Source organism: Crassostrea angulata, chromosome 6 (assembly GCF_025612915.1).
Source record: "Crassostrea angulata isolate pt1a10 chromosome 6, ASM2561291v2, whole genome shotgun sequence".
In the NCBI taxonomy this organism is placed as follows: Eukaryota; Metazoa; Mollusca; class Bivalvia; order Ostreida; family Ostreidae; genus Magallana; species Magallana angulata.
The window spans coordinates 23,522,772-23,538,298 of NC_069116.1; the positions used below are offsets into that span (position 1 = coordinate 23,522,772).

Sequence of the window (15,527 nt, forward strand, 5' to 3'; positions counted from 1 at the left end):
TTGGTTTAAGTTTTTTATAATCAATGTGACATTTAGTAAACAAAAGTAAAATTGATTACAATAATAAAGTACTCCATACATGGGAGAAGCAGCAAGATGTTGAAAACAATGTTCGCTAAAGATTTTTCTTGAGTATTTATAACATCAGAATTATAAATTGAAAGTGCCATCAAAATACATACAAAAAGCCAGTGGAATTTCTGCCCTAACATTTAAAAATCACAGAATCTCTTAATATTGTTGCATTTTCACCTCTAACAAATGAATCAATTCTGATGTTTTCAATTTTGTAGCAAAATGTTTCAATAAAATCAGGATTTCGCAGTCAAAGGGAAAAAAAGTTTAACAAATAAAACTATAACAAGCTGAAAACAAAAAAAAAACTATTATCTATACAAAACAAGCCCAGCTGACCTGTATTGCCAGGTCAACACTGCACACAAATAATGTTATGAGGAATGAAATGACAAGACTCAAAATTAAAGCCTCTGGGCAAGCAAAGTTGTGTCTATCAATTACCGGTAGTACATAAATGAGATACAGTGCAAGACATAGTGCATGCAATTTGATTTCACATTAAGCAATCCAGCTTTCACAGTAAAAGCAACGTCGGCAGACTTTGGCTTGAGATTCATTGTTCTCCGAATTGACACATTCACAATTGCTATCTAGAGTGGCATCCGTACATCAGTAGTCTGTTAAAATTGAAATCGGTGAAGCTTTCCATTTTAGTGCGCTACACTGAAAACTTAAGCTGAACTTAACTTTTCTGTTAAGTCAACTATTAATAGCATATTTACACTATGTACAATATAAAAAATTTGGACAGATTTTAAGGAGAAAAAAAAATAGCAATAAAAAATCATAGAATTTCAATAGGAGTCAAAGTGTACATTGTTCAATATCAAACTTCCAACACTAAATTTGTACAAATGAGGACGCAGTGCTCTTTAACAGTGTACCAAGTTTTCTTCCTTTAATTATTCTAAGGGTCCTCCGTACACCTGGGAAAACTTCTTTATACAAGCCCATTGTTCTAAATTACTTAAAGCTATGAACTTTTAGCATGTGTTTGTACTGAAAATGACCAAAAGAAAATTCAATTTTTGGGGAAATGGTCTAATTCATTGTATTTTCATCATTTTCATTGTTTCTGATCCCCCTCCTCACAAACTTGTTGTAAATCTTATAGTTTCTTACATATATTTTCTTACATATATATGTAGAGCTTTTAAATGTTGTGCTAGGACTGAACAAAAATGTACGATGACCAAAAATGATGACTCACATTTGTAATTTCAGAGACAGAGAAGTTGCTAAAGGTACAAAATACAGTTGTTTCACTCGATATGTACATTAAAAATACCATGTGACAAATATATAGGAAAATATTTCTGTTTTGCATTTTAAAACAAACCATAATATTTCAACACAGCACCAATTCATATTACCTAGTACTTGATCTGATATAATAATCTATAAAGGGTGTCTGCCCATCTAGCACTAAGCAATATCACATTAATATTTATTAACTCTATACAATCAAAAATTTTTCTTTACATGACATTTTAAAATATTTTGCTTATAACAGAAAGATTAATTTATCCCCTAAATTTAACACTTATTTCTTTTAACAAGGATTTTTTCAACACAAGAAAGTCATGAGGAGTGAGATAAATTCCAGTAGCGTATCATATTTTATAATTTTTTTGGAGGGAAATATTTTTTTAGTTAATGACGTTTTATCAAGAAAAAAAAAGATGAAAAAAATTCACTATGGAGAAATTCCAGGTAATGTGATATTTTTGTTAACAGTAACTTCTTAAGGAGTAGGATGTCAACTTTTTTTTTTTTTTTAACTAATGAATGAAATTGATTCTACCTATCTTCATGGATCACTAACTTCAGTTCAGCAAAAAATTTTTTTCCCCCTCTGTTTCATTTTAAAATCCAATATGCACACACAATGCAGAATTATTAATATATATTTACAAATAAAACATGATTAGATGCACAAAATGTTCAAGCTGCCCACAAAATGACAAAGTAGAAATTAAAATCTTGCTTCTTTTCTGATTTCCAAAAACAATAAAATGTTAAAATTATTGAACACAATACAATATCTAAAATTCATTGTTTTGACAAATTCTCAATATTCAATTCTGATTAATATGTTCAACAGTGTTCTGAAATCTTTAATTGTAAAGTACCCAAGTGGTACTAGTATTTGTTATCTTGTTGGGAGTACATGTACATGTACTAACAACCATCTAAAACAACCATATAATCTGTTTCCAAATCAAAAATTGTACAAAATCAGTTTGACTGTGTTCATTCTTAAAATTACACATGATAATATATCTGAAATCTGTTGTTTATTATATATATATTTTTTTTTTGTAATCCAGAACCCTTTTATTAAATACTGTCATAATATAATATAAATGCATGATAACATAAAAGTACAAATAAACTTGTGATTTGATTTCCAAAAATTAAGGTAATAAAGATAATTTCACATAAATAATCTAACAAATACAATGGGAAAAAATGGCACTATACTACCATGTTCGTTTTTTTAAGTAACTTTAGTATACGTATTGGAATACAATGAGATAAGAGAAAAACTAATGGGGAAAACATTCATAAATGGATAAAACACCAAAAAAATTATATCACAAAAGATTTGTTAAAATAAATACTGAAGAAAGTCTGTCTATTGGATCACTAATGCTGTTTCCTTGGTAACAATAAGCACAAAGTCCTTAGTTGGAGCCTCCTTGGGGCCGCAAACTGTCTAGAATGGACCGCAGTAAATTTTCAACTGAAAGAAAAATAGAACAGTCACACTGAAGTTCTTTTCATAACGCAATAACTGTCTAACAAAAATTCACACAATAAATAGTTTTTTTCATAACACAATAACTGTCTAACAAAAATTCACACAATAAATACTGGTTTAAATACATTTTGGCATTGCTATATGTACAATTAACTGTGCTATCATGAATTTCACAACTGGCACTATTGACTGTGTAGGATTACATCTATTTATAATACCTTCTAAAATTCATAAATATTTCCCATTTCAATCTAGAGTTATGTTAGCACTGTAAATTCAGTTCTTTTTTTTTTTTTTACTACAGACTAAAGCCAGTGATGAGAGAAGAGTGTTGTGCAGTGCATTAAACAACTAAAATCACAGTCTACCTTGAAGCTGATTATTACCCTGTGAGGAGGGATTTCCCCCTTGACCCCCGAGGATAACAATACTAGGGGGTTGCTGGGCAGGAGCCGGGTTTGGCACAAAACTGCTAGGCGTGGACTGCTGGGGCTGACTCAGGGACTGGGATGCAGCAGGAGGGTTACATATAATTATCTGGGGGACACTCTGTTGTTGTTGTTGTTGTTGATGTTGTTGTTGATGTTGTGGCTGTTGCTGCTGCTGCTGCAGATGTCCATTGATGTCTGAAAAATAAATACACTTAAAATCAAAGTTCCATTGTAATAAAGGAGAGAATCTAATCGTATTGTCTGTTGTTTGACTATCAATTTCTATTTGATAAAGAAAGTTAAGAGAAAGATTCCAGGGACTGGTTTTATTCAAAACTTTATGGTTCTTATAGGCATCATGCTCCAACAGTTGTCTTACTTTGTGTGTAAATAGGACTGCCGTTCATCAACAACTGTTGAGTTGACATCTGAACCTTGTTGGCAGAAGTTGTCACTGTATTCTGTGTTGTAATGTTATGAAGGGGAATATTCATATTTCTCAAAAGAGTTTGCGTGACAGAAGTCTCGACACCAGCATTGGTGAGCCCTGCTAAACTGATCCCCTGACTGGGTGCAAAATTCTGAAGGCCATTTTGACCGACACCATTTGAAGTTGGAAATGAATGTGTGGTCTGAAAATTGGCTGTTGAATTTGCTCTATTGGACTGGAGGGAGGCCAGGTGTGTGGCCAGCAGCTGGGCTATACTGGACGAGGCGTGGTAACTGTTCTGAGGGAACTGGGGGGTCGTCTCTGGTGCAGGAGTATGTGACTGCTCATGTAGCTCAGATGGGTTCCATTTCTCCTGATAAAGAATATCAATCATTGTAGGTATAGGTACATTTAACACACACGAAAATTCACATTAAGCATTTCAACTTGCTCTTAGATAACCCCCAAAAATAAATCATTGACATATTAACTACTTCATGACGAGTATTTAAAAAAAATAATTATGCATTATGTATAATGCAAAGCACTTTAATAAACTTACGTTCAGAATAGCTTCTGCCATTTTATCAATGTTTTCTGGATGGTCCTTTTTGGCATCTTGCAAAATGTTTGCAAAGTCTTGTGAGACGTCCAGAATATTGTTTTGTGCACTGTATCCATGCACATTGTATGAATTTGAGCTATTGGATGTTAAAGAATTACTGCTGTTCTGTCTACTTAGTTGAGTTAATGGTTGAGTGCTTGTTACCATGGTACCACTTAAGTGACTAGAGATCATCTCAGAAGCAGTCGAAGTCACACTCCCTACACCTAAATTAGCATTTCCATGTAAACCGCCAGATAGTATTTTTTCCATGTCAATGTGATGATGGTTTCCTTGGCCGACAAGGCTTTCTATATTCAGTCCAAAACTTTGTTGATGATTTCCAGTGCTCTCATTTACATGATCGGAAATACCTAGAGTTCCCTGTTGTTGCATCATGGGATTGGTCCCTTGTAACATGGGACTAGATGGCTGTTGGTGGACTGCAGGGCTTCCTTGTTGGAGAATACTGTCGATTGTCTCCTGTTTCGTGACCACTCCTTGCTGGAACATTGAATTTCCTATGGATACTGGGGTATTCATTAAAGTCTCTGCTGGGCTTAAGACCTGCTGATTTAGGTCTCCCAATGACATTGATGGAGAACCCATGTTGCTCGTATGCTCTATCACCTGTGACTGAATCATGTTTTCCTTGGTATCCATGTTTTGTGGAGAATCTACCTGCATTTTCATGTCCATGTTGAGGGTCCCCGGGGGCAGCTGAAACATCCCTGATCCATCCTCTGCCTGTTGCTGGGTCTGTTGTATCTGATTATTCAATTCCAATGCCTCTGTAATGTGAGAAACATGTCACAACCAAACCAATACAAAATTTATATAAGTAGCCCGTATTGATTATTGTTTTCGCAATATTCAAAAATGTCTAGAATTAGTCTAGCATTTGTACCTATAAATCTTCCCTTTATGTACGCTGTTTGCTCATTACTTATATATTCATCTATCACTTTTTGCAATCTGCGTGCAAATATAAACGCAATGATTTTATAATCCGTGTTAGTCAAGCTGATAGGTCTGTAATTTTTCAATAGATATTTTTCACCTTTTTTGTGGATAAGAGAGATTACTGCTAGGCGTTGAGAGAAAGACATTTCATTTAACTGGAAAATTTCTTTTAACATATTAAAAAAAAGTGAAGATAGTTGATCCCAAAAACATTGATAGAATTCTGCTGGCAATCCATCAAGCCCGGGAGCTTTATTACTTTTCATACTCATTACTGTATCTTTACATTCATCTAAGGTTGGAAATTTATCACAATTGTCTTTAGCTGTAGTAGAAAGCGTTTTAATATTACTAGTTTCTAAATAATTTTCAATGTCTACGTCGTTTACATTTTTTGTATCGTATAAATTCTCATAGAAATGACACATTTCACCTAAAATTTCGTCATCTGTTGTTAAGTTTTCCTGTTTTTCATTCTGTAGTTCATAAATTACGTTTTGTGTTTGATGTTTTTTTTCTAGACATAAAAAATATTTCGTGTTCTTTTCACCTTCATTAATCCATTTTGCACGTGATCTTATCTGAGCACCTTTAGACTTTTTATCATAAAATTCGTTTAACTGAGTCTCTAAGTTTCTTTTCCTAATCATATCAATTTCATTGTAAGGCAAAGATTCTATATATTCAATTTCTTTTTCTATATTAAATATTTTCTTTTTAAATTTGTTTGATTGTTTAACGGAGAAAATTATAGAGAATTTTTTAACCTCGTCCTTTAAAATTTCCCATTTTTGTATAAATGTGTCATGCGTGTTGGAAATATTTTTTATGATTTCAGAAATTTGCTCTTTGTATTCTTTATTTTCTAAAAGAGACGTGTTAAGCTTCCAATAACCACCCCCCTTTTTGTTATCAAAAATATTTAGATCAAATTGTATCGATTTATGATCGGACATTCTATTGCCGTTAGAATGGGTGCCGGGAATTTTTTGTAATGCTAAATTATTAGTTTTTAATGATAAGTTTTCACTCATAAATACAAAATCAATCCTACTTCTTGGTGTGTTATTTGCATCGCACCAAGTAAATCCATCGGAGTGTTTATTTTTTTCTTCCCATAGATCTGAACATTTCATTTGCTTAATAATTTCTTTCAAAAGTTTTGAACTCTTATCAGTAGTACTATTCAGCTTACAGTTGAAGTCACCACACAAGATAGTATTTGATATACTATTCGAGTTATTATTAATAAATGTTTTCATTCTTTTAAAAAATTGAATACGGTGTGATTCATTATTAGGGGCATAAATATTTACCAAAGTTAAATCAGTTTCGCCTATTTTTACATTAATCAAGATTTTACGTCCATCATTAGCTAGCATTTTGGAAATACCCGACAATGATTTCATAAAAAATGTTAAAAGGCTTATATTTAATTTCATGTGGAATAAAACTGATAGGATCAAAAGAAATACCATCATAGGTGAAGTATATGAGGGAGGAATAGGTCTTGTTGATATAGAATCTAAATTTACGGCCCTAAAAGCTATGTGGATTCCACGTTTACTTAGTACAGAACACAATATCAAATATTTTTTTAACAGTTTCTGTAAGGATACAAAAATTGATATTGAATATCTGATGAAAACAAATGAGACGGTTGCCAAAGACTATGATATAATAAACAACTTCCCAGAGTTCTACAAGCAAGCTTTTGTATGCTATAATTTATGTAAAGATGATACCCAAACCAAAATACCTGCCCTTTCTACCGAAGCTTTTTTATTACAACCTATTTGGTCAAATAAAATATTCAATTTTAAAGGTAAGACAATCTGCTTTGAAAATTGGATTAAAAGCGGAATTCTATATGTAAAAGATATTTTTGAAGAGAATGGAACTTTAAAAAGTTCGTCGGATATATTCGATACATTACGCAAAAGAACAAACTGGTTATGTGAATACAAAATAATAAAACAAATTTTTACCAAATTTGAACTCAAATACGATTTTTCAAAAATTCCATACTTACAAACAAAACAACTACAAATAATTTCCGATCAACACAACACCAAAACTTTTTATTCAAGATTAATAAAACGTAAATTTCAAGCACCTTGTACACAATCTAAATTAGAAAAAGAATTTAAGTTGGAAAGCAAAAATGTATGGAAATCAATATATACACAGAAAATTAAAAATACCAAAGACAAAGCCTTAGCTGAGTTTAATTACAAACTACTGAACAATCTGTTATGTAACAATCTTTTAGTGAGCAAATGGAATAAAAATATCACTGCTAAATGCAAACAATGTAACGAAATTGAAAATTCAAAACATCTTATTTTTGATTGTGTTAATGTAGTAAAAATTTGGAAAGTGGCTAGCGAGTGCTTAAATTTTGATATTAATTGGAAGCATATTATTTTGGGGTTCTACCTGGAAGAAACACAAGTCACCAAATTATATAATTATTTTTTGTCATTTATTGCATATAGAATATACAAATGTAAAATGTATTGTAGACTTGAAAATTTACCCAAATCAATTTTATTGATAAAAAACTCATTCAAAGAGTATATTACGACACACTGTGCAGTTCTGAAAATGCTAAAAAACACAAAAGAAAATGAGCTTTTTCAACTGTTGATATCTAAACTTTGTTATTCTTTTCAAAACAATAATATACCCGATACACATAGGGACTGTCTATGTGTATTAGCGTTTTACCCGGGGACGTAGTGAAGGACTGTATGCATATGTATGTGTTATGTCCACCGGGTAAGCCAAGGGTTCAACTTATTTTTACTACGTATACCAATGAATGTAACATTTCAATATATGCATGTATGATTATGTCTTCGGACGATACATTATATGTTAGTATGTATGTTCTATTATATTTATCACTGTGGGCATAATAATGAATAATGATTTCAATTGAAATTCATATCTATGTATAAGCTATCTTTGTAAATTGTTTTATATAAAATCAATAAAAGAATTTGAAAAAAAAAAAAAAAAAAAAAAAAAATTTATATAAGTAAGACTTTTGAATGAGGATGTGCTTTTTTATTTTCATCTGAAGATCTATATACATGTATTACAGTCATGTCAGGATGGTAGTTGACATGACAAGATGTAACATCAATATGCTAATGTTACTAAAATCTTTTCTAAGGTTTGTTCATGTGGGTCTAAAGGTTGTTGGACCAAGAAAACAAGAACTTGAAAAGCAGGTTGTAATATGCAGGATATATTTTTATGAGAGCAATGATCACAACCCTTATATCCAATATCGAACCAAAGACAGCATTTTATTTGTAAAAGTACCGGTAGCTCTAAGAATGCACATATTCATACACCAGTAAATCCCTATAAAATACCTGATCAAAGAAGCTGGATGACGCATAGTATTTTAATAAATAATGAAAAAATCTTAGTAAATACAATTTATATTTATTTTATGTAAGTTATATAATACATTTTCTACTACTTCAATTTTCTAATTTTCTCATCTAAATATTCAAGGTTCATACATTTTTCATGGTTACTGACACCTAAAATACTTTGTCATAGAACTTGTTGCATTCTTTACCAAAATCATCACAATTTCAATGAGAGTTTGAAGGATGAATCAAATGAGGATCTAACCTGGAGACACTGTGAAGGACATGCGGCGCTTCTGGAAGTTGTTGTCCGTCTCCATAGGAGTTTCCTGCTGTTGTTTCCTGGGAGTTGGAGGAGCTTGGACAACTAGAAGTACGTACATAAACAGATTAATACATTTGTAAGCAAACGGACACTTGTTGGACACTTTCCATTAGCTATATCCTTTGTCTTGCAAGTACATGTACAGCAATACACCATGCAGTATCAGTTATTTTAGATAAACCTTATGCAATGCCATAGTTGAACAATAAACAGGTAGGACAGGAGAGCCCTATGAAGTGTTATGACAACTGGAGGGCTATTTATGGGATGACATGTTTTACAGATCAGTCAGGGTTAGAGCATAGAGAGCAAACACAAACACACACACACATACAGCTCTATATTAGGCCTCACTCTTTGGGGACATACAAACGCACATCGTAATCAACATGTCATCCTGTAGTGCTGCTGGACCAATAGAAACATGAGAGGGAACGGGACGGGAGGGTGCTCTTAATATTTTAAAGATAGGATAATCCATGCAATCAATGATAAAAACAAGAATGAAAAAAGACAATTTGGATATAGCTAACTGAAAGGTTTCAGCTGTCTTCATCTGCAGGTCTGGAAAGCAAAACAAACCTTAAAGTATTTACATTCTTTTTAGCATCAAACAATTAATGAACATATATACATAAAAGGTCGAGTAATCAGGGAACAAAGATGTTGTGTCATTAAGAGTGGAACAATAATAACAAGAATCATACCCAAGATTAACAATTATCAGAACACTTTGATAATTGCACATTAACAGAAAACTATATGGAAGAACCACCTGTTCGAGGCAACCTTTGAACTCTGGCATCTGATTGGAAAACCTCAAATGAGGCTAAAGGTCAGCATTTCATAATCAGCCATGGTTCCGTCTAATAAGTTTGTCTATAGGAAGATCACATTTATACAATGTTAGCACAATTCCCCCCAACATATACTAAAATCATAGCATATAAGATGGCCTCTGTGTTTTTCTAGATTTATATATCAGATAAGTTTTATCTTTTTTTTCTTCAATTAATTATTTTGTTCCTGAGTAATAATTATGAAGCACACTGAATTACATATTTCTGAAATGTGCTGTATTAGACTTTGAAAGTGAAAAAAGTTAAATTGCTTCAGAGTTTTCATACCTTGCTTTTTTTTTTTTTAATTCTTGTTTATAAATTAAATGAAGAAAAATTTTCTTCCTCAAGCAGTTGTTATTTATTAAAATAAATTAGGGTATCTATCTGGAATTAAGAAAACTCTGAACAACTGTAATTATAAAAACACAAACCAAAGAAAAATTAAGATAAAAAATTCAACAGAAATTCTGTAGCAGATGAAAACTCAGGAAAAAAATAATGCATTTTTGTAACCCAATTTTTGAGCTGGTCAAAAAGTGCTTAAGTGATATACATAAGTAATATATGGTTACTTGTTAAAAAAATCTCAAAAAAAAGAAAATAAAAACAGCTTCAGCCATAAAATATGCATGAAAAAAAATGAAATATTGCCTTACAATACCTCATGTTGCCCGATCCTGGATTCACACATATGTTACTATTTTTATTCTTGAAAGGCATCCTTGTACAGAACACATTTGGAAAACAAAATGTTTCCTGCCAAATTTTCTGAATTTTTCAAAATTAAATTTTATTTTTAGTCAATCCATCCCTTCTCCAAAAGGATATGTAACTTCTCAAGGGTCCTCAACATCCTGTCAATTCAACTTTTTAGACAGAGGGTCACATCATGGCAAATTAATTGCAATTGAAAAATTGTTAATGCAAATGGATCAGTGTTTTGATTTTATATCAGATTAACCGAATTATCAGATTAACCGCGATCAGATTAAGTGGAACCCTCTGTATTAACATATACAGGTGCCCACCTACATAGCTACCTTTTGAAAGATAATAATTTCTGTTTGAGAGACTTTTCTTAAAGGCGTGGAGGACCCTTAACTCATGTTTATTACATATATAATTATTGTTACATAGATATTTACCGGTAATCTATAAAGTCCAAATTCTAAATGTTTTTGTCTATCTTTGAATAAAAAACACATAAAGTATTTTTCTTTTTGGTGTCATCAAACTTTTTAAAAATGACAATTTCTTTACACTTAATTCCAAATTCAAATAAAAAAAAATCATAAAAAGAAAAATAGAAAACTTGACAGGAAAATGCTGAAAACTAATTTTACATAATTAAAATCAACATCATGTTTGAGTATAAAGTGCTTGAACACGGATGCCAATCTAAAAACAGAAGATTGTTTATTACACATCAGAAACCATCCACACATCATCTTTCAATCAGCTTTGCTGGATAATGATGTACCAAAATGTACACAGTGTCCAAGAATATCTTTGTTCATTGTCTTGCCAACAATACATAGTAATCTGACTTTTGGTTCACAAGAATCCATCATTCTTCTATGTCCAGCTATGGGTTCTCAGAACACACTCATTCCCTTCTACACACAAATGCAATATGAATATTACAGGCATACCTTACAGTTTGCTGACACCACTCTAATACTAGTATGTACCTTAAATGAGTTCATACTCTGACACATCCAACACCCTTTAGAGTATACATGTATATACAATAGGCTATCTGATTCTTCCATATGTTCTGGTGACCCAATATTTCACACACTTATAACACAACCACTGTTCAGAAGTCAATTTCATACACAGGTATTTTTATTCACATATTAAAAGATTGCATAAATTTTTCATAGAATGAATGTTGATAAATAGGGGCTAGAGAAAAAACCCTCTGCAACTTCAGATGTTTTCTAGATGTAACAATGTGATTTTATCACATGTACATTCAACATTATGCATAAAACCTCTCTCATTCACAGATCTTATGTATACATACATCTTTGCTGGCAAGAAAATGAACAATATTTATATACTGTGTTATAGCATGACTTAATGTTCCAGTCTTTCTATGAACCAACATCTGTGTAATTTCACTGAAAGAACTCTATTGTCTTTCCTCTTTGAAACTGTTACAAACATTTATAATTTTCATGAAAATGTGGATGGTTACTAATTTGTCAGTCCTGTTGGCTGTTCTGAGGGTCACCCCTTAAAGTAATACATTCCTGTACAAGCATTTCCCTAATCTTTCTTCTAAATATTCATTATTTTATGCTGGAGGCCAGTTTATCATGGTCTTCTGCCTCTAAAGGGTCAGCAAGAACCAGAACAAGAGCAGAGAACCAGCCAACCTGTGACCTCCTTGGAGCTATGAGGGTTCTGTGTATATATATAGAGGAGTTATTTACATTTGTAAAGTTGCTTTCGTGTTCGCATCAGCGCTATAGTCAGCAATTTCAATCTTGTCTAGATTTTATCCTTAATTTAGTCTGATTTTCATTTGAAGGTTCAACTACATGCGATAGCAAAGCAGGGGAGGTCAATCTAGTCAGAACTGGGCTGTTGTTATAATCAGGCATACCTTATTGCTGACAGCACTGTTGATACCAACAAGAAAACATTCATCATTACCACTATCCTTGAACTCTTTACTCTGATAACTACTCCCATAAACCCATTATCTTTACCAATATAAATTTCTTAGAAAAACTAATACATTAGTTCTTTCAACTGCAGTAAAAACAGAGCCTTTGTGACAAAATGAACCTTTCATTACTAGCCATACTGAGAATGTATACCTTTTATCACCATATTATCAATAATCTGAATATGATCGAGGTTTTATTTACTCCTCACTGCTCAAAGGAGGTTTTCAGACTGACCAACATTTTCATCAGGTGTTTTAGGGTGAAATTTTGGAAACTTTTGTTCTTACCTTGAGTATACATGAACTGCACTGGGTCGCTAGCCTTACCAGCACAATGGACAACCAATTGTATTCTCTTAGGTTTGACAATTTCCAGGTTATGGTACGGTGGTATGGTACACACTAGATGAGTCTACAACATCAATTTTCATTCATACAATTTTTGTTCGTACAGTTTAGTATCTATGATCTTAGATTAATGTTTTAGCATTAAAAAAATTGTTAAACAAGAACAAGAGACCTTTGGACCACATCCCTCACCTGATCAACAATAGCCATAATAAAATATCAGCTTTATTGAGTCATATACAAAATATCTGGGCAATGTAGTTATCTAAAAATAAATCCTGTATTATTTTTTCTTCAGATATTCTTATGTTTAGTATTCAGCCTCTTTTGTCACATGATGATTTCATAGCCATATCACATATTAAGCAATGAAGTTCTCAAGAAGATAATTGTCCAGGGGCCACAGTTTAAACAATTAAGAATCAACAATGTCAAGAAGCTTGCATATAGATAATACCATATAGTCTTGAAAATCATTTTTCCCCATGTAAAATTTGACATCTTACAATGTGGCCCACCTACTCTTGGAGATCGTGATTTGAACAAACTTTTATCTACCCTATCTGAGGATCCAATAGGTTTTTGAGAAGATTTTTCTCTATATATTTCTACAAAAAATTTGAACTCCCATTGTGGCCCCACCCAACCCCCAGGGATCATGATTTAAACAAACATTAAATAACACTATCTGAAGTTGCTTCTACAAATTACAGCTTTTCTGGCTTTTGAGAAGAAGATTTTTATAGATATTTCTCGATATATTCCTATGGACCCCCCCCCCCCCCCCCCCCCCAAAGATCACGATTTGAACAAATTTGAATCTACATTACCTGAGGATGCTTCTACATAATTTTCAGCTTTTCTAGCTAAATGGTTCTATAGAAATTTATCAAAAATTTTCAATAATTCCTTATTATCTCCCCTTGAAAAAGGATGTGGTCCTTAATTTTTACAACTTTGAATCCCCTTTACCTAAGAGTGCTTTGTGCCAAGTATGGTTGAAATTGGTCCAGTGGTTCTGGAGATGTTGAAAATGTTAAAATTTCACGAACAGACAGACGGATGACAGATGTGATCAGAAAAGCTCACTTGAGCAAAAAAAAATTTGAAACATTTCAAATGTATGATCCCTAATCAAAACACCCCTTACCTAACATTTTTATATATAGAATATTTATATAGTGATATGTTTCTTAGATTTCATTAAAGAATGCATATCAAAATTTAAAACAATATTGCATTGAACCTGCTGGAAATAGTCCTTATCCACATCAGCCTCTTTCTGCCAAGTTATCTCTCCTTCCTCATCATCGTCTTCCCTCTCTTGGAAGAAAACTTTGGTCCCCTTCATAAAGTTTTTCCCAATAATGAAGAGCTCTCCTCCTCCCTCAACTGAGGATTCCCTGCAGCTAATCTTACAAATCTCAGGCTGACCAATGGGCTGGGCTGTAACAAATGCAATCAAAAGTAAGGTCCAAGTCTTGTTTAAACAAAATCCAACTAAACATTAGCTCTATATATTAACACTTAGCAATGAATCCGAAACATTACATATAAATATGTATATGCAATATACAGTTGTTTCTTTAGTAGGCATTGTAAAGCATTGTAGCTTACTACACAATATTGAGTTGGAGGAAATCTGTAGTGTTTGCATGTTGCCGTCAGCCTTCTGAAACATCACCCTGAATATCAAGCGAGCCCTGGTGCTTTTCTTCTTGGCTTTAGCTAATCCTATCCTTTGTTCAACATCTGCATTTCTAAGCTTTAATATTCCTACATTATCAACCCTGTGAAGAAAAATCACTTTTTTATGTACATGTATTTTTGATAGAACACACTGATATACAAGTAAGTTATTAGCAGTTGTTTAAATTGTCCACTTTGCATGTAAATAGATGTATAATCCGTTTATACTTACGAAACACTCATGTCTGTAGCAGACTTCATACTCATTTCTATCACAGTTGTTCCCTCAATGTCCCTTTCACGGCACGGTGTGGAATTTTTTCCGCAGACTTTACAGGCCTGGTAGAAGCCATGTGGCTTCACACGACCAGTGTCGTTACCCACAAACACCCACAGCAAAGCAGATTCCACTTTGCCAATCAACTAAGAATTGAAAAAAAAACTTTCATAAGAACAAATTGGGTTGAAAAATATACCTAATATATGAGTAGTTTACATGATATATAGGGACCAAATACTAAGTTAAAATTTTGTGTCAAAAACCCTATTGTTTTCATGACTATCAAGTTACCTCATTTGATGATGCTCGTATTCGGATAAACGAGCGAAAACAATGAGTACTTAACTTTAAAAACTGACTGAAATAATCATCAAAGAAAACTTTCATGAAAGAGAGAGATAAGTGATGGGAAATTTCATTTCATATGTAATCTTGTCCAAAACCCACAACCTAAGAACAGGCTTAAGTTAAAAATTTTAAATTAAGGATGTCCATTGAAATAATTTTGAAAATAAAATCAAAATTTGATCCCATGTTTGCATTTACAAACTTGCAACATGTTAAAAATAAATCAAGATACTGTATACAGGGTTATTTTTGCTCTTTTACAATTGCAAATGGTTTCACCTCGTCTTGAATTTGTCCAGATGCAGTTATGTTAAAAAAGATATTATTTGCAATATAGAATTTGCCCAGTCTTAAAT

General features: G+C 32.5%; 1 protein-coding gene across 8 annotated transcripts in view; it reads right to left on the bottom strand.

Annotated features, from left to right (window-relative positions):
- Nucleotides 1-15,527, bottom strand: part of LOC128188195 (nuclear factor of activated T-cells 5-like) — a 27,352-nt gene continuing 11,825 nt past the window's right edge. For 7 of the 8 annotated variants that reach the window (XM_052859101.1, XM_052859097.1, XM_052859102.1 and 4 more), the window contains 9 exons: nucleotides 14,776-14,966; nucleotides 14,472-14,644; nucleotides 14,101-14,300; nucleotides 12,795-12,918; nucleotides 8,925-9,026; nucleotides 4,266-5,098; nucleotides 3,653-4,076; nucleotides 3,211-3,468; nucleotides 1-2,824 (listed from right to left, as the gene is read on the bottom strand). In XM_052859101.1, the coding sequence (XP_052715061.1) occupies nucleotides 2,766-2,824; nucleotides 3,211-3,468; nucleotides 3,653-4,076; nucleotides 4,266-5,098; nucleotides 8,925-9,026; nucleotides 12,795-12,918; nucleotides 14,101-14,300; nucleotides 14,472-14,644; nucleotides 14,776-14,966 (2,364 nt within the window). In that variant the 3' untranslated portion in view covers nucleotides 1-2,765. The remainder of the gene's footprint in view (nucleotides 2,825-3,210; nucleotides 3,469-3,652; nucleotides 4,077-4,265; nucleotides 5,099-8,924; nucleotides 9,027-12,794; nucleotides 12,919-14,100; nucleotides 14,301-14,471; nucleotides 14,645-14,775; nucleotides 14,967-15,527) is intronic. The other variant, XM_052859095.1, reaches the window with a different exon arrangement.